Source organism: Aquarana catesbeiana, linkage group LG08, assembly GCF_042186555.1.
Source record: "Aquarana catesbeiana isolate 2022-GZ linkage group LG08, ASM4218655v1, whole genome shotgun sequence".
NCBI lineage: Eukaryota > Metazoa > Chordata > Amphibia > Anura > Ranidae > Aquarana > Aquarana catesbeiana.
The window spans coordinates 158,846,031-158,865,500 of NC_133331.1; the positions used below are offsets into that span (position 1 = coordinate 158,846,031).

Consider the following 19,470-nt stretch of genomic DNA (forward strand, 5'->3'; position numbering starts at 1 on the left):
CAATATAAAAGGATAACAAAACTATAGAGCTGAAAATAACTGTAGAGATGATCAACCACAAAAGAAAATTAAATATAGGAGTAAAAAATTATTTGAAAAGGTACAGCATTGACTTGTAAATGGGATATTGTAGGAAGAATTCTTGACTACATAAGGAATCACGTGTTCTGAGGGAGATGCAGCAGGTGAGAAGTTTGAAAAAAAAAAAACAAAACAAACAAAGCTTTGCAATTGTGAGCAGCACAGCAACCTGTAGTAATCTCATAAAAATTAGATTTACAAATCCATTATAAATCATTTCAGTATATTTACGGTTTACAAGCCTAAAGCTTTGCCATACAATAAACCATGGATGGGCATTAACAATGAAAGACATAAGTGTCTGGTTGCTATGCACAGCTGCTCCAAATTCTGTCTGCTCCAGTCTTTATAAATACTCATTGTTTCATTTGGAATGTATTGCTCTATACATGTAAAATGTCTGAGACTACAGTTTTTCTTTAACCAAATTATGAAAGTATTAAACCATGTTCTTTTTGAATGTACAACAGTTGTTTTAATTGTCCACACCACAGCTCTATTAGCCGGCTTGTACAGCATTCTGGTTTGCATTATATGCATCACAACTTGTCTGTCCAAAAGCACAGTAAATTAAAAACATGTGCTGTGAGATGTGGCAAATGCAGATGTGTGATCTATTCTAGATAATGCGGCAAATGTCATTTGATTGTTTTTACTAGGGATCGACCAATATAGTTTTTTTTGGTGCCGATATGATACCGATATTTCCGCCCCTCCTGCCGATATTTTGTACATTTAATTTTTTTTTTTTTTTTTTACACTGTCATTTTACATTTCTATTCACTGTTATTGCTGTCATAATAAAATGTAAATCTCCCTTGTGACAGTAATAGGCATTGATAGATACTCTTTATGGAGAGATGGGGAGGTCTATAAAACCCCAAACCCCTCCTTTGCACTTTAAAGGATTCAAAACGTCAAGATCTGCATTTTTAAATACTTTATCTTTTAAAACTGGCACCTTTAAGATGCCAGTAATCCAGGAAGTGATGTCATGACATCGCTTCCGGATTACTAGATCCGAAACCCGAACGAAGTATCGACTTTGTTCGAGTCTTCGGCCAGCCGGCAGACATGCAGGCCGGTTGCTCGGGCCTCCCGGTGGGATGGGAGAGCCCGGGCGAGTGGTGGAGGGCAGTGGGGGGGGGGGTCCGCTCCCACTGCTTTTAAAAACAGCCGATTATTGGTTATTACAATAAAGCCGACCGTCCACTCTAAACAGTACCAGGGTGATGCATGCAGCTGCATGCATCACCCCTGTAAAACCCCTTGAAGCAATATCGGTAATATCGGTCTAGTTTGAGACAGACACCAATTTTTCTGAAAATGCAGATAATCGGCCTTCCCGATAAATCCGTCGATCCCTAGTTTTTACAAGTATTAAAATGTAGAAAATCTTTTTAGGTTAGCGGCTTTCTAAATAATGACTGGCTCACACTAGCCTGGATAGTAAATTGCTGTGTTTACACTTCATTTATTTATCCACACATAAGCGTGGTGCGCTGCACTGTAGAGTGGTGAAATGCAGTATGCTGTGAAGGAATGTTGCATGTCTATTTGGCTACACTGTACATCAGACCACAAGAGCATTGTGGCGCCAACATGGCACAGAGAAAACAACTTTTCTATGTGTCCTCGTGGTGACAGGCGTTTATCCCACTTGGGAAAAAGCAAACGTACAGTGTGAAGATTCCTATTTATACTGGTAACTACTGCCCAATCTCATTTATACTGTACCGGTAAAACTTGTTAATGTCTTTTGTCGTTTATATAGTGCTTTATCAATATAGGGTCTATTGTTGCAAAATTTGGGTGCTTTTTTCAGAAGTGTGCCATTATCTGAAAACTGGATTGCATTACTTTTACATTGGGTAATGTGTATTTCCTATCATCTCTTTATATTTCAACTCCTTGCACACAAGCTGAAACTTTTCACCAGGCCGATAGTGGGCTGCATGCACGGACTTCTAAAAAAAAAAAAAAAAAAAAAAAAAAAATAATTCTAAAACAGGAAGGTCTCTTCTTCCCTGTTAAGAATGTGTTTTACCTGAAAACGAACACAGACAAAAGTGAAGTAAAAAATCCTCCAAGTGCATCATAAGTGAGACTCCGGGGTAGGAAAGTGTAGAGTGGGAAACAAGGAGAGTTGTCATTCCCAAGGGAAAAGGAAACAGGTGATATATTTATCCTACCAGCATTGACAAAGAAACTATTCATTTAGCATGTATGGATTCTTTGGGAACCTAGACTTCAAGGAAAATGAAGTAAATATGCCTACTAGTAGTCATTAATAAACCCTTTTGGTGTAACCCTTAAAAAGGTTTTCCTTTTAAATTTGAATGAAAACCACAATCTGAAACTCACTTGCACATCATATTTCTCATCGCTTTCCCATTAAGACTAGAACATACTGCTAAAATAATACACAGTAGCAAAGTGTTCCCGAAGCAGCTAACTCTCTTCCAGACATTTCAGTCCCAGCTCATTGGAATGTTTGCTTCTTACGTTTCCTCTGTAAAATAAATCTATTTTTATCTAGCTAAATAACCTTCATATAACTACTTTGAGATGTTCTTTGGTCTATTAGTAATGAAAGCGAGAATGGAATTTGCACACCCTGGTACAGTTCATAGAATAACTTCTGGCTGCTCATACATATTACAATTTTCATCTACAATTTTCCTTTAGACTTACCAAAACCATATAATATGTGATCAAACGTAAACACTTTCAAATAGTTGCACTACATAGTTGAAGGCAAATCAAAACGAAAATGTAATAATGTATGGCCAGCCTTACACTGACCAAATGTACACTAAAAAAAAAAACAAACAAGTTTCAAGTAAAGTATTTGTACAAGGAAAAATGAATAGCAAGTCTTACAGTCTTTTTAAAGTGGCCACACACTCGGTGCATATAAAAAAGAAGCCAGGTCAGCACAGTACTATCTTAGCCGCTTCAGCCCCGGAAGAGTTTACCCCCTTCCTGACCAGAGCACTTTTTGCGATTCGGCACTGCGTCGCTTTTTTCCTCAGTTTAGGCCGATATGTATTCTTCTATATATTTTTGGTTAAAAAAACCTGCAATAAGCGTATATTGATTGGTTTGCGCAAAAAAGTTATAGCGTCTACAAAATAGGGGTTAGATTTATAGCATTTTTATTATTAATTTGTTTTACTAGTAATGGCGGAGATCTGCAATTTTTATCGTGACTGCGACATTATGGCGGACACGTTGGACAATTTTGACACATTTTTGGGACATTGGCATTAATACAGCGATCAGTGCAATTAAAAATGCATCGATTACTGTAAAAATGTCACTGGCAGTGAAGGGGTTGTGTTCCCTAGTGTGTTCTAACTGAAGAGGGATGGGGACTGTGCAGGGAAGATAACAGATCGCTGCTCATACTCTTTATACTCTTTTTATGAACAGGCGATCTGTCACTTCTCCCCTCAGAGAACCGGAAACTGTGTGTTGACACACACAGTTCCGGGTTCTCCGTGTCTCAGCGGTGATCGCGGGAGCCAGGCGGTGATCGAGACCGCCGAGCACTCGCATCGGCTCAGGGGGGCTCGCGCGCCCCCTGGTGGCCACAGGGCGAAGCGACGTTACATATAGTCGTTTCGCCCAGCCGTGCCATTCTGCCGCAGTACAACTGCGCCGGCTGGTCGGCAAGTGGTTAAAGGAGAGTAGTAACTTTTTTTTGAAGCCTATATGTTTAAGAATATTTAGAGTCATTTTATGTTTAAATACACAGTTATCCATTGCCAATCAGATCTATTTTATCATGCTCATCAACACCCTCTCATGCTGTCTTGGTCAAAAAAATAAAAATAAAACAAAACTTTTTTTAAACCACCTGCTGGCCGTGCTATAGCCGAATGATGGCTACAGTGCGGCTGGCTAGTTCTGGTTGGCCATCGTATGACGGCCTCCTGTGCTCGCTCTTCTCGTGTGCCCCCGGGTCAGGGTAAAGGGCCAATCACAGCAGCCCTTACAACTTGTCAACAAACCAGGACCATGACCGGTTCAGCTTGCGCTGCTGCAGTGTTTCTCCCTCCTCTCCTCATGCTGTATTAGTGAGGAGGAGAGGCGAAAGAAACACTGCAGTAATGTGAGCTGGAATGATCCCGAGTGCCATATCAGTGCCCCTACAGTGCTCATCAGATCCACAAGTGTTCAGTGCCACTACAGTGCCGATGACGTCACCTCTGACTAAACGCAACGGGTACAGTTACGTACACACGCTACTGCGCATGCGCCACTGATGTTTGGCCATCTTGACTTTGGGAAACGGATCTGTTCTTAATGACATGTTTAAGCGTAACATTGTCTTTTTAAATGGAAGTGCACTACTATTCTTTTAATAAACATTACAAATTGTACAGTATTTCGCTACGTGAAGCTTTAGTTTTTACATCTACCCTGTTCATTGAGCATGCACAAGGTTTTGCTGAAGCTACTTCCTGGATTGTTTGTTCAACATATCTGCACACTTACTGTTCCTGTTTGGAGCCAAGTTTGATGTCATCTGAGCTAAAGCGGCTGGATCTAATGTCTAATCAAGTGCATATTGACATGCCTGAGTAAGGGGGATCGCTTGCTCTCTGGTAAGCCTCCATGTGAATTTACACTGGGTGTCACTGTTGTGGTATTTTGATCTTCTATTGCGCAAGGATTTTTTTCTGGGACTCTCTTTATAGACATTATTTTGATTCACAGATTTTTACGGCTTCATTTAAATTTTTTCACTTAATCTTGTTTATATGCAAATATTACATGTATAGCGCCGCACTTTATTGTTAGTGTGCCTAGTGTCAGGGTTTAGTGCTTGGCTGCTGATATAGATTCCAAGCGCAGATAATCTTTCCTTTTTTCCACCTTGCAATATAATGTAGATAGAGCTAAAGGAGATTTACAGTTATAGTATAAAATGTGTAGTGAGCCTAACACAGACAACAATATCTTAACCAGTGAATTAAGTCAATTTAAATGCAAGGCGCCCTCTAATATACACATGGAATTGAGAAGATATAAACACATCTGTCCCCTGTGCACACTGCTACCATACTACCCATACGGATCCATGCTGTGTACAAAAGACAGCTTTGTTCACCCACAGTGATGAATATAAACAAACAGTCTCAAGGAAGAGAGATTGATTAGCTGTTAGAAATAAAGCCGGCCATATGTGGATCAAAATTCAGCCAGGGATCAATCGACTTCTGTACAACTGCCTTGTCTGCTAGTTATAGGCGGCAGTGTTGATCAATGTACAATGACAGCAGGGAAGTCTCCCCACTGTCAGAATACAATAGCAGGGAGGATTCACCCATTAATACATACAAATCAAGTCAGTTTTTGTTTTAACTGCCGGTTGAATGAAAAAAACGGATTCATGTATGGGCTGCATAAGAGAAGATTTATAAATAAATGCAGCGCCAATATGTAGTAAGTGCAACAGTAAAGTGTCACTGAAAATGTGAACATAAAACTGGTGGTGACTTATAGGTCAGACATCAGTGTAAACAATTTAAAACAAAAGTAAATAAAAAAAAAAAAAAAAAATTGGTCACAAATAAGGTAGCAATAAGTGAAATGTCCATATATGACAGCAAGAAAAAAACCTACAACAAAAACTGTCCGTGGTGAACCAAAAAATAAAAAACTCCTCAGTGGGTAGAGTGAAGTTCCATGTGTAGATGATGCATATAGATGGTAATTACTATGTGACAGGAATAACCTCTTCATAGGGTGTTTCACAGCATCAAGATGGAAATAAAATGAAGAAATGGGTACGCTTACCATGAGAAGTGGACACACTCACCATACGGCAGTGGGTCAGTCGGGCACATGGATTCAACAATCCAGCAGATGTTTGATGAGAAAGACTGGTATGGAAATACCCCTCCAAAACTTCATCCAAAGCCGTGGTGAACAACCGGTGTAGTTAGGACCCCCGAGCCAGCGAACTCAAATTCTCATGCAGTGGTCACACTTAAGGTGAGGTACATGGGGTGATCGCATACAAAATAAAAAACAGTATTGCGTGGTGTCAAGGAGCACAGAGTTGAAGGACTTTTGTCCAAAACATGTCGGGTCGCTAAGCCTCTGTGCTCCTTGACACCACGCAATACTGTTTTTTATTTTATTTTGTATGTGATCACCCCATGTACCCACCTGACTGGGTGGTTTGTACTGCTGAGCTTTGGCTTTTTTAATAAATATTTTATTTTTTGGATTTACGCATGTGAAGGCCCTTTCCTTCTTTCCTTTTCTTATATCATTTGATGTGATACCATTAGGAGTTCGTACACCTTATCAAGTGTGACCACTGCATGAGAATTTGAGTTTGCTGGCTCGGGGGTCCTAACTACATCAGTTGTTCACCACGGCTTTGTTGCAGGTTTTTTTTCTTGCTGTCATATATGGACATTTCACTTATTGCTACCTTAATTTGTGACCATTTTTTTTTTTTTTTTTAATTTACTTTTGTTCTAAATTGTTTACACTGATGTCTGACCTATAAGTCACCACAAGTTTTATTTTCACATTTTCAGTGACACTTAACTGTTGCACGTATTAGATATTAGCGCTGCATTTATTTATAAATCTCCTCACTCATTTGTGCAGTTCACTATATTGTTTATGCTAGCGGCTTTATTATTTTACTTTATACACAATTGTTTATTATTAGTAGCGCGACATGGTTTCATATTTACTGCCTAAGAGAAGTAGGCTGCAACTGCAAGTTGCAACTTTTCAAGAATAAAAGTCTGCAAAACAAGCGACCGAGTTATCTCAATATCAGTTTTCTAGATAATCAGACACTGGTCAGCCTTACGACCCATACACACAAGCCAAATGTCAGTAGAAAAAAAAAAAAAAAAAAACAGCCAACATTCAGTCCGTGTGTATAACGGTCTGTCCTACAGAAGCCGTCCAAGCTTTTGCCCAGCTTCTGTCGGACGCGCATTCTGGAAAACCAGCAGCCGATCGACTCCTGATCAGCGCTCCCAGCCAATGGTAGACAGCACTCTTTGGAGTGATCTGGCTGGGGGGGTGGGGTCGCCCCCGTCAGAACACAAAAGCTCAGCGGGGGAGATCACTGCACTTACTTCGCATAGTTAGAAGGCCAAAAGAGGGTATGTGCCCCAAGGGGGATATTAAGGGCAGTACAACACCAGGAAATAATTATATGGTGCAAGAATAGAATACAGTAGTATTGTTTAAAAAGATTATCACAAAGTTTTTATTGTTTACAAAATATGCAAAATATCTACAAACATAGAATCAATATAAGTTCAAAGAGATGGAGGAGACAACAATCAATTGTGATCTAACTGCTATAGTGTTGTAATAGATCATCCCAGTAGACCCAAGGGTCAGCTCACTGGAGTGAAAATAAAACAGCACAGGACACTCTACATGTTTCGGAATAACATAGAAAGACTCAGTTCTTTCTATAGTGTATGTTTTCTTCCTCAGGAGTTTCAAAGAAGCAGTTTTGAAACATTTGTCTCTTCATTGTAAACATTGTACATAGACATATTGAGAGATGGGCTCCCACAGCCTTGGGTCCAAGGGGTTAATTAGGTTTTCTAGTCACTGATACAAGCAGTAATTGTTATTGGAGAAGTAAAAAGAGAGATTTTGGGTACTATGCAGAGTTTGTCTTTGGCGTTGACCCCAAAAAAGACGGCAGGCCAGGGCTCACAAGAGCCACCACTGGTGGATGGACTTGGCATGTATCTAAAAAATCAATAAAAGAAAATACCTAATCAGGGACACTGAGCTTTCAAGATTCCTTCTTCTTATCTTATGATAGAAAGCGAATGAGAAGGGTTTTGGTTTATAGGCATGTGCCATCTTGCAAAGAAACAAATGTCAAAATAAGGCATGGATATTAAAAAAGGAAAAAGGAAGGGGGATTTGAGTTCAATAACTGACCTTTGGTGGTTCGCTGTAATGACACACACTGCAGGGAAAGCAGGCTCCTCTCAGCTATGTAGCAGAGGAGTGTGTGTGTTAAGTTGGTATTATATACCCTATGTATTACAAGGTGTGTGATCTGCACAGCCAATCAGTAGCACAAGGGATGGAACAAGCTCAGGTGAGAATAATAGGCTTGACTTGGAAGCAATCAGGGAGATGTTGAAGACAATCAGCTGTGTGTTTGAATGAAAAAAAAAAAAAAAAAAAAAAAAAAAAAAAAAAAAAAAGGGCACAGCAGGTGTACAGACGTGGGAACTCAGCGCAGAGATGATGGGAGCCCCTCATAATGGGCACAGCGGGTGTGCAGAGCACAGAACCTCTCAAAAAGGACATGGCAGGGTGCAGACCCAGAAACATTGTGCAGGGATGGTGGAAAACACTATAATGGGCAAAGCAAGTGTGTACAACCAGGAACTCAGCACTGGGATGGTGGGAACCCCTCAAAATGGGTACAACCGATGTTTAGGCTAAGAAACTCAGCAGAGGCATGGTAGGAACCCCTCATAATGGGCACAACAGGTATTTGAGCTCAAAAACTCAGCAGAGGTATGGTAGGAGCCCCTCATAAAGGGCACAACAGGTGTGCATACTCAGTAACTCAGCGAAGGAATGGTGGAAACCCCTAATGGACACAGCAGATGTACAGGCTCAGGAACTGCAGTGATCTTACATCGCATAGATAGTTTCAGGTGGGATTGTCAGTTTTTGTAAAGTGAAATTCAGAATTCTGGTGGAGCTATGGGCATAAAGGAGAGATATATATATATATATATATATATATATATATATATATATATATATATATATATATATATATATATATATATATATATTGCAATCTGGTGCAGCAGACCATTGCAATCGCCCCAGCGGTGTTATATGGTTTTCCCCAACCCCTGTAACTGTCACTTTTTGCTTGATCTGCATGTAAACGAATAGAAAATATAAATAATGCAACAATGGCATGCATACAGTATACTGAATACTATTATTACAGGTATTAACCCCATACAGTTACCAGAGTACAATATCTTTTAATATCTTTCCTTATAATAGGCCTTTAGAATAACAGCCAGTAGTTTCCCTTGAAGGGATTGCTAAACAGGTTGCCAGAAAATATTTCCCACCTACCCATCCACCATGTCATCTTCTCATCTGACACTCTCCTGACATATTTGTACATAGATGTATAAAAAAAGGAGCCCACCCATCGTGACTCCTCAGCCTGAGCGGCGTCTGACGCCAGCGTGTCATCAGGCGCGGTGACGTCACATGTCTACGGAGGCTGCCGACAAGGAAGGGAAGCAGCCTGGCTGAGTAGAGATAGAAATTCACCCATTGCGCAGGCGCGGGACACCTCGTCTGGCGCATGTGTAGCAGCGCTGCTAGAGGAATGCCTCCGTCCCCAGGATAGGGAATCGGAGGCCTTTCCGTGTCGGGGAACACAGACGAGCCATCCTGGCGAGGACAACATCAGAAGCCACATAGTTTTAGACCCAAATATAAAAAAATTATAACAAAAGAAGCTTGTATTCAAACGTAATAGAATAAAATGAATTGAGGAAAAGGTTATTAATTACAGAAGCCTGATCAGTATATCCTGGGCTGTCCGGATGTAGGAGTCTCATCTTTACAGTGGGGGCACAGAGGATGATCCCTAAAAAGGAAAAAGCAATCACAAACATATATGATTCCTATAGATATTACAATACAGATGTACATTAGAGAGACACAAATGAATTTGATAAAAATCAAGGTAAGCATATTATGTTCAACAGTATGATAGAGTATTGGATATCTGCTTTATCTAGGAGCATTTTTGTTATATCAAGGATAAACATCAAATATAGACCTAAATCAAAGCTATTAAATGACATAATAAGAATAAGATAATTAGACAAAAAATACATGACAAAAACCAAAAACCAAAAAGAGGGAGACAAAAAGGAGGAAGAAGGGAAAGGGAAAAAAAAAAAAAATGCAGAAGACTTCTTTATAATTCCTTGCCATAGCCTCCTGTAGAGAAACCCGGAAGAAATGGTTTCAAGTTGAAGGCTTCATTCAGGCCTGGTGGCATTGTCGCGTCAAGTCTAGATATCCAGCGGAGTTCCCTTTGTAGGAGGATATTATTAGAATCACCCCCACGGGAACTTGGATGTAAACGATCCAATACTAGTACAGAAATTTTGGGACAAATGCCACCATGTACCTGAGCTACGTGTCTGCCCAAGGGGAGGTCAGGGTCAGCTGACTGCATAGCCCTAAGGTGACGATAGATGCGTTGCCATAGTTTCTGTAGGGTTTTCCCCACATAAAAGCAATTGCATAGTAATAAATATACTACTCCTGTTTGGCAGTTTGAGAAATGTTTAGGCACAAAATGTTTGCCATTTGGTAAGTATATATTTTTCCGTGTGTCCATGTACTTACAGTAGGCACAAGATCCACATTGATGACGTGGCACAGGTAAATAGAGAGACCCTCATCGCCAAAAATGGTCTTTTCCCATTCCCCCAGGAAAAGACCATTTTTGGCGATGAGGGTCTCTCTATGTACCTGTGCCACGTCATCATGTGGCACAGGTACATAGATGATATCTTCATCGTCTGGGATGGCACACAATCTCTCTTGAATGAGTGCCTAGAAGCACTAAATAAAAACCTGTTTAACCTCAAATTCACCATGACATCTGATAAGACTACCATCACGTTTTTGGATATTGAAATTTCAATCAATGAATCCAATGTACTATCTTCCAAACTATTTAGGAAACCCACCGCTGGAAATACGGTACTGCACTCGTCCAGCTTTCACCCCAAACCTTTAATTAACTAAATTCCCTATGGGGAATATTTGAGAATAAAACTTAATTGTTCGAACCAGGCAGATTTTAAACATGAGGCCGACAAACTTAAAAATCGATTACTACAGCGCGGTTATAGTCACAAGTGTCTCAAAAGAGCTTTCAAACGTGCCAATCTAAAAGAGAGACATCAACTATTAATTCCCAAACAAAAATCCACCACTGATATCAGTGCCAGAATAAGCACTACCTACACAAACGATCACAATAAAGTCAGACAGATATGCCAAAAATACTGGCATTTACTGACTTCCGATCCAACCATAGGCCCCCTTGTACCTCAGAGACCTCCAATTACATACAGACATGCCACCTCTGTGGGAGACTTATTAGTTCAAAGTGAATATAGGGGACAGGAGAGAGTACAGTGGGCACGTTCCAATGTGGATCTTGTGCCTACTGTAAGTACATGGACACACGGAAAAATACATACTTACCAAATGGCAAACATTTTGTGCCTAAACATTTCTCAAACTGCCAAACAGGAGTAGTATATTTATTACTATGCAATTGCTTTTATGTGGGGAAAACCCTACAGAAACTATGGCAACGCATCTATCGTCACCTTAGGGCTATGCAGTCAGCTGACCCTGACCTCCCCTTGGGCAGACACGTAGCTCAGGTACATGGTGGCATATGTCCCAAAATTTCTGTACTAGTATTGGATCGTTTACATCCAAGTTCCCGTGGGGGTGATTCTAATAAGATCCTCCTACAACGGGAACTCCGCTGGATATCTAGACTTGACGCGACAATGCCACCAGGCCTGAATGAAGCCTTCAACTTGAAACCATTTCTTCCGGGTTTCTCTACAGGAGGCTATGACAAGGAATTATAAAGAAGTCTTCTGCATTGCTTGCCATCTGTTCTTTTTCCTTCCCTCCTTCTTTCCTTCTTTTTTTTTTCCCTTTCCCTTCTTCCTCCTTTTTGTCTCCCTCTTTTTGGTTTTTGGTATGTATTTTTTGTCTAATTATCTTATTCTTATGTCATTTAATAGCTTTGATTTAGGTCTATATTTGATGTTTATCCTTGATATAACAAAAATGCTCCTAGATAAAGCGGATATCCAATACTCTATCATACTGTTGAACATAATATGCTTACCTTGATTTTTATCAAATTCATTTGTCTCTCTAATGTACATCTGTATTGTAATATCTATAGGAATCATATATGTTTGTGATTGCTTTTTCCTTTTTAGGGATCATCATCTGTATCCCCACTGTAAAGATGAGACTCCCACATCCGGACAGCCCAGGATATACTGATCAGGCTTCTGTAATTAATAACCTTTTCCTCAATTCATTTTATTCTATTACGTTTGAATACAAGCTTCTTTTGTTATAATTTTTTTATATTTGGGTCTAAAACTATGTGGCTTCTGAGGTTGTCCTCGCCAGGACGGCTCGTCAGTGTTCCCCAACACGGAAAGGCCTCCGATTCCCTATCCTGGGGACGGAGGCATTCCTCTAGCAGCGCTGCTACACATGTGCCCGACGAGCTGTCCCGCACCTGCGCAATGGGTGAATTTCTATCTCCACTCAGCCAGGCTGCTTCCCTTCCCTGTCGGCGACCTCCGCAGACGTGTGACGTCACTGCGCCTGATGACGCGCCGGCGTCAGACGCCGCTCAGGCTGAGGAGTCACGATGGGTGGGCTCCTTTTTTTATACATCTATGTACAAATATGTCAGGAGAGTGTCAGATGAGAAGATGACATGGTGGATGGGTAGGTGGGAAATATTTTCTGGCAACCTGTTCAGCAATCCCTTGAAGGGAAACTACTGGCTGTCATTCTAAAGGCCTATTATAAGGAAAGATATTAAAAGATATTGTACTCTGGTAACTGTATGGGGTTAATACCTGTAATAGTATTCAGTATACTGTATGCATGCAATTGTTGCATTATTTATATTTTCTATTCGTTTACATGCAGATCAAGCAAAAAGTGACAGTTACAGGGATTGGGGAAAACCATATAACACCGCTGGGGCGATTGCAATGGTCTGCTGCATCAGATTGCATTATATATATATCCTTTATGCCCATAGCTCCACCAGAATTCTGAATTTCACTTTACAAAAACTGACAATCCCACCTGAAACTATCTATGCGATGTAAGATCACTACAGTTCCTGAGCCTGTACATCTGCTGTGTCCATTAGGGGTTTCCACCATTCCTTCGCTCAGTTACTGAGTATGCACACCTGTTGTGCCCTTTATGAGGGGCTCCTACCATACCTCTGCTGAGTTTCTGAGCTCAAATACCTGTTGTGCCCATTATGAGGGGTGCCTACCATGCCTCTGCTGGGTTTCTTAGCCTAAACATCGGTTGTACCCATTTTGAGGGGTTCCCACCATCCCAGTGCTGAGTTCCTGGTTGTACACACTTGCTTTGCCCATTATAGCGTTTTCCACCATCCCTGCACAATGTTTCTGGGTCTGCACCCTGCCATGTCCTTTTTGAGAGGTTCTGTGCTCTGCACACCTGCTGTGCCCATTATGAGGGGCTCCCATCATCTCTGCGCTGAGTTCCCACGTCTTTACACCTGCTGTGCCTTTTTTTTTTTTTTTCATTCAAACACACAGCTGATTGTCTTCAACATCTCCCTGATTGCTTCCAAGTCAAGCCTATTATTCTCACCTGAGCTTGTTCCATCCCTTGTGCAACTGATTGGCTGTGCAGATCACACACCTTGTAATACATAGGGTATATAATACCAACTTAACACACACACTCCTCTGCTACATAGCTGAGAGGAGCCTGCTTTCCCTGCAGTGTGTGTCATTACAGCGAACCACCAAAGGTCAGTTATTGAACTCAAATCCCCCTTCCTTTTTTAATATCCATGCCTTATTTTGACATTTGTTTCTTTGCAAGGTGGCACATGCCTATTAACCAAAACCCTTCTCCTTCTCTATCATAAGATAAGAATAAGGAATCTTGAAAGCTCAGTGTCCCTGATTAGGTATTTTCTTTTATTGATTTTTTAGATACATGCCAAGTCCATCCACCAGGTGTCGCTCTTGTGAGCCCTGGCCTGCCGTCTTTTTTGGGGTCAACGCCAAAGCCAAACTCTGCATAGTACCCAAAATCTCTCTTCTTACTTCTCCAAAACCAATTACTGCTTGTATCAGTGACTAGAAAACCTAATTAACCCCTTGGACCCAAGGCTGTGGGAGCCCATCTCTCAATACGTCTATGTACAATGTTTACAATGAAGAGACAAATGTTTTGTGAGTACATACATACATGTTTGTTCAGATTGAGATCCTATGATATCCTTGTGCTTTGTTGGAAGTTAACAGTCTCTTAAATTCTCAGATGAATTTTTTTTTTTTTTTATGTTATATGTTGGTGCCATACACATTTATATATATTTTTCCCTTTTTTAGAAACACATCAAAACTGCTTCTTTGAAACTCCTGAGGAAGGAAACATACACCATAGAAAGAACTGAGTCTTTCTATGTTATTCCGAAACATGTAGAGTGTCCTGTGCTGTTTTACAGGGATCAGGGTAACCCCAGTAGGACTCACCACTGGTGCCTCCAAGGCTGTTTGGAAGCTGTGCTGTGTAGCCAGAGTGCCAGCAGGACTATTGCTGAAAGAGACTGCCTCCTTACTCAATCCCACTGCTCAAGAGGGCTGCAAGATGGCTGTCATTGTGCAGTCTTCACCACCAGTGATTCCACCCAACACACAAAAATGGCCGCCAGACCTCAACCTGGTTATGTGTGTCCCTGTAAGACTTAACTTGCCAGCCACCCCAGTCCATGATGAGGCTTTCGCAGCCGACCCAGCACGTAATTAAAAGTCTGTATGTGCTCGCTGGCCAGGCTGGGGTGATTACCTGACCTAGATTATCTAGCCTGCCGCCCAACCCAACTACTGATTAAAGATCTTGCAGAAAAAAAACCCAGGAAAAAAAAAAAAAAAAAAAAAAAACCACAAAGGAGCCACAGGTGCCAGTAGGGAACTAGGTGCATGCTTTGAACACTGGCCATAAATATCTGAGCTGCCTATAGCAGAAAGAGGGTTTACAACCAGCTAGGACTGCCCATAGGTGGTGCTGTGTTTTTCTGCCTAGTGTCCCATTTGTGAAGGTGGCACTATAAATCCTACAGCCAAGAAGATGAACAGGCTGTGTCCATCAATGAATGCAAGAGAAATACCTTTGTCAAATCTGTTCCATGTCTGGGGAAAAAAAAAAGTGTTGATCGTGTCTGGAATTCAGAGCTGACCTTGTGTCCCATACACAATCAAGGAGCCTATTTAGCCCTCAAACTTCTTATTTTGAACTTCAAAATAATTAGACTTTATACTATAGAGATCAGAGAGTGGGAGTAGTTAAGTCATTTAGCAATTCACACCTGGGCAGGGCCAGCAACATATGGTCCACAAAAAATGCTGTGCGTTTTCAGCCCACAACTAGGTCAAAGAGCTTAAATTCCTGGCCCATTAACAGCTATTTATACTTGCAAAATCTTTAAAAGGCTTCTTTTAACGTTAATAGTTCAACTGGACCAGGCCGGTCTAAACAAACTTTTCTTCACTAATACATGAGCCCACTCTCAGTGCTTTACACATTCTGTGCTTATGCTCCCTCATTCCATTCAGCTCTTCCAAGGAAAACAAGCTGTTCATAAGCTCTGTATCACTAGTTGGAGCTGGCACAGGCTTTGTAGACTGGGTCACCATCTCCATGTTGGCAGCTCTGGGACAAACAGCACTACTGTCACATGACAGGATGAAAGAGTCACATGCTCCTCCATAAAGTACAGGGCATTTTCTTCCTTACCAGCAGCAGTGAGAGGAGCAAAAGGCATGAGAGTACAGTATGTGCTGCTGGGCAAAGCACAGATTTGCTTTATGTAAATAATTAAGTTCAGATAAGGTATACAGTAGAGCTTCTTTTAGTGAATATTTTGCAAATACTTATACGTATGTAGCAATAACTCTCGGCGGAGCTGCTGGTTTAAGCGGGTTTGTTACCTTCACTCTCCTTCCCTCTGTTTTACTGCCACTGGGTCTAGGGTTCCGTTGAGTTTACCTCTGGAAGACACATGCACCAACACTTGAATACGTTTTCAATGCTTTATTAAACGATTTACTAAGGAAGTAGCAGGAAAGAGGCAGAAGGGAAACTGCAGAAGAAACTCATATCTTCGTGTAAGGTTCTTCACAAATGTCCTGGTAGAATTTGGATATTACAATAGAATGTGCTCCCCTTGTGGGACACACTCTTTGCTCGCCTGGATAGGCCTCTCTCACTTGCCTAACAGCCAGTACGTAGCACGAACAAAAGTCTCTGCCACGGACTTGTTTGGGATAAACCTGTACGATCCTCTGCCACAGGATGTATTGGTTTTTCTTGTGGTGAATGTCAATCACAATGCTTGAACCTTTAAGCCAACCCGGCAACACTATGCTGTATAGTTACTTTAAGATACGTCCTCCAGTCACCAGGCCCCTCTCCAGACCAGCACGCCGCGTGATCCTTCGATGACGGGTCCTCCCCTGGGGTCTCCTCGGTTGTCCAGCTTCTTCCCTCTGGATAGACAGCTCAGGACCATTCCTCGGCCGCTGTGGTAGGCCCCAGACAAGCTTCTGGGCCCACCCCTGTGCCGCAGCGACATGGGCCTCCGGAACGGAGGACCACGAGATTGCTCTCTAACGCATACCTGTCAGCCAGAATGCAACTCGGAGGACCACCTCCACCGAGTTGTCTCAGGGACAGAAGAGCATCCATACGCTTCGACACGTTGCCCTTCCAACACTGACCAGTGATAACAGAGACACCCACCAGTCAGTATGGAAACACACACGTCAGCCAAGCTGGAACAGAGGCAAACCTAACCTATTTAACGAACAAGTAACTAAATTTACCTAACATATGGTAGATCGCAAATCTACCAGTGTTACACGTAATACAGCAACAACAAAAATGTGAAACAGTAAAGTCACATCAAAAGGTAAAATTGCAACAATTACTTGTCTTTATATTTTTTCCATTAAGCATTTTTTCGGAAAATGCAGCAAACATTTTTAAGTTTAATTATTTTGTAAAGAAAACCATCTGAAATGGTTACGGACAGCATATAAAAGGATACTGAGCACTAAAATGACCAGTCCGAATAATGTAAGAAGACAGCGTACATGTCCTGCCCACCAGTTCCAGTAAGTGTGTGCCATGCGGTATGTCAGGATAGACTGAAAACAAATGAACATCATACTAGTTGGAAAGGCAACCCCTGCTCCTATGTAGTGCAGAACTTTGGCATGATCCACCTACAAAAGACAGAAACCACAGCATTAGGACAACATACACATTAACAATTTATTTAAAAATGCACAATGGGAGACATTTTGCATCATATCCGCTGCCTCCACTAAACCACACAAGAAACCTGTTTTCCAGTCAAAGACACTTTATAAAATGCAGCTGAGATTATCAGTTTCCAACCAACATTCCTAAAACCTACAAATTCCTTCATGCAAACCACTGGAATTAAATTGCTTGGGGAAAGAATTTAAGAGTTTTCAGGTCCAAGAGGCATTTCAAAACGAATATACAGCCAAGATTTAGGCCCTTAAAGCAGGTAGGTTAGGTACAGCTCTCATCACATTTATGTAGTATGTTATTCACATTTAAACAAAATCAGTTTGGTATAGTAGTTTACTGTCCAGAAGTTGTAAGAAAAGAAAAAAATACATGTTACATTTGACCAAGGTCTGCCAACCTACAATCAAAGCTCTTTGTAAACAATTCATGGGGAGAGGAGAAAACATGCCTTAGGAGAAAAAGTAGGAATATAACACATTTCAGGGGTTTACTCAGCACAGCGGTCATTCAGAACACACTAAAGCTGCACGATTAATAGTTAAAAAATCTTTATCGCGATTCAACCCCCCTCACGATCTTAATACAGAATTTCCCCGATTCATGTTAAACAAGTGCAGAGCCGAGTATAGCTGCCGAAAAAAAAAAAAAAAAAACTTAGCCGGCAAATGTTTATCAACAGCGATAAAAGAGAAACTATATATCTTTCGGTTCTTTTAGATCAAAGGAACTTCCGTCTGGAAATGAGGGCAGTTTAACCAGACTAAACCTTTTTTGATACTTTGATCCTTACAAGTTAAAATCAGCATTTGCTAGAAAGTTACTTAGAACCCCCAAACAATTATATATATATATATATATATATATATATATATATATATATATATATATTTTTTTTTTTTAGCAGACCCTAGAGAATAAAACTGAGATCATTGCAATATTTTATGTCACACTATTTGCGCAGCGGTCATTCAAAAGCAATTTTTTTTTAGGTAAAAATATACTTCAATGTATTAAAAGAAAATAAACAGTAAAGTTAGCCCAATTTTATTGTATAATGTGAACGATGATGTTATGCAGAGAATCGCAATCTCTTTATTCCAAGCAAAAAAAAATAGTGATTCTCATTTTATCCAGAATTGTGCAGCTCTATAACACACCATGCATTTTTCTCAATAAATGCAAAAGCAGTCCAATTGCCCAATGTTCAATGCTTTTGAATTCACTGAGAAAAATATAAGGTTTTCTCTGAATGGCAGTCATGCCGAGCAAACTACACCATGCGGTTACCTGCATAAAGAAAACCGATCTGCATGGCACCCAGAAGATACCGGACATCTAAAGCTAAAGCTACTACAGTGAGTTACAGCTTCCACAGAGAGAGGCTAGGTATCAAATATGCACACTTATATTGGGCCAAGCTGGCCCAATGCAAGTATGCAAAACATATAATTCTTGGAGCAATCAAAGTCACCATTTTGCCACAGCATGCAGGACACACACTAATGTGCACGTTCTCACAAGGCAAAAGGTGTGAACAGAGTCTTATGCCCCGTACACACAATCGGACATTCCGGCAACAAAATCCATGGATTTTTTTCCGACGGATGTTAGCTCAAACTTGTCTTGCATACACACAAATCTTGTCGGAAATTCCGAACGTCAAGAACACGGTAATGTACAACGAGCCGAGAAAATTGAGGTTCAATAGCCAGAGCGGCTCTTCTGCTTGATTCCGAGCATGTGTGGAACTTTGTGCTTCAGAACTGTGTACACATGATCGGAATTCAGGACAACGGATTTTGTTGTCGGAAAATTTGAGATCCAGATCTCAAATTGTGTGACGGAAATTCCGATGGAAAATGTCCGATGGAGCCTACACACAGTCGGCATTTCCGACAAGCAGCTCCCATCGAACATTTACTGTCGGAAAATCCCACAGTGTGTACGGGGCATTAGAAGAAAAGATAGACTGCTAGTTTAGTGCTAATACAATGGTGTCTATTTTTGTTTTAAACATTGACCCTTGTTGGGTCACTGCCGTAATGTAAGGTGGCCTAAGGCAAGACTAAATGTATTGCTCAGTTTTCTGGACACTGGGAGGATAAACATGCATGTTAAAACATTAGTTAAAATGTATTTACACTTCCCTGTGTCTGATGCAAGAAGACTGCTTCTGCTGTGCTA

The 19,470-nt window shown here is 40.9% G+C and overlaps 1 protein-coding gene across 2 annotated transcripts in view; it reads right to left on the reverse strand.

The window, feature by feature from the left end:
- LOC141106142 (transmembrane protein 150A-like) overlaps positions 1-19,470 on the reverse strand; it is a 205,673-nt gene that overhangs the window by 7,090 nt on the left and 179,113 nt on the right. For both annotated transcript variants that reach the window (XM_073596616.1, XM_073596615.1), the window contains one exon: positions 17,054-17,231. In XM_073596616.1, coding sequence (XP_073452717.1) covers positions 17,054-17,231 — 178 coding nt within the window. The remainder of the gene's footprint in view (positions 1-17,053; positions 17,232-19,470) is intronic.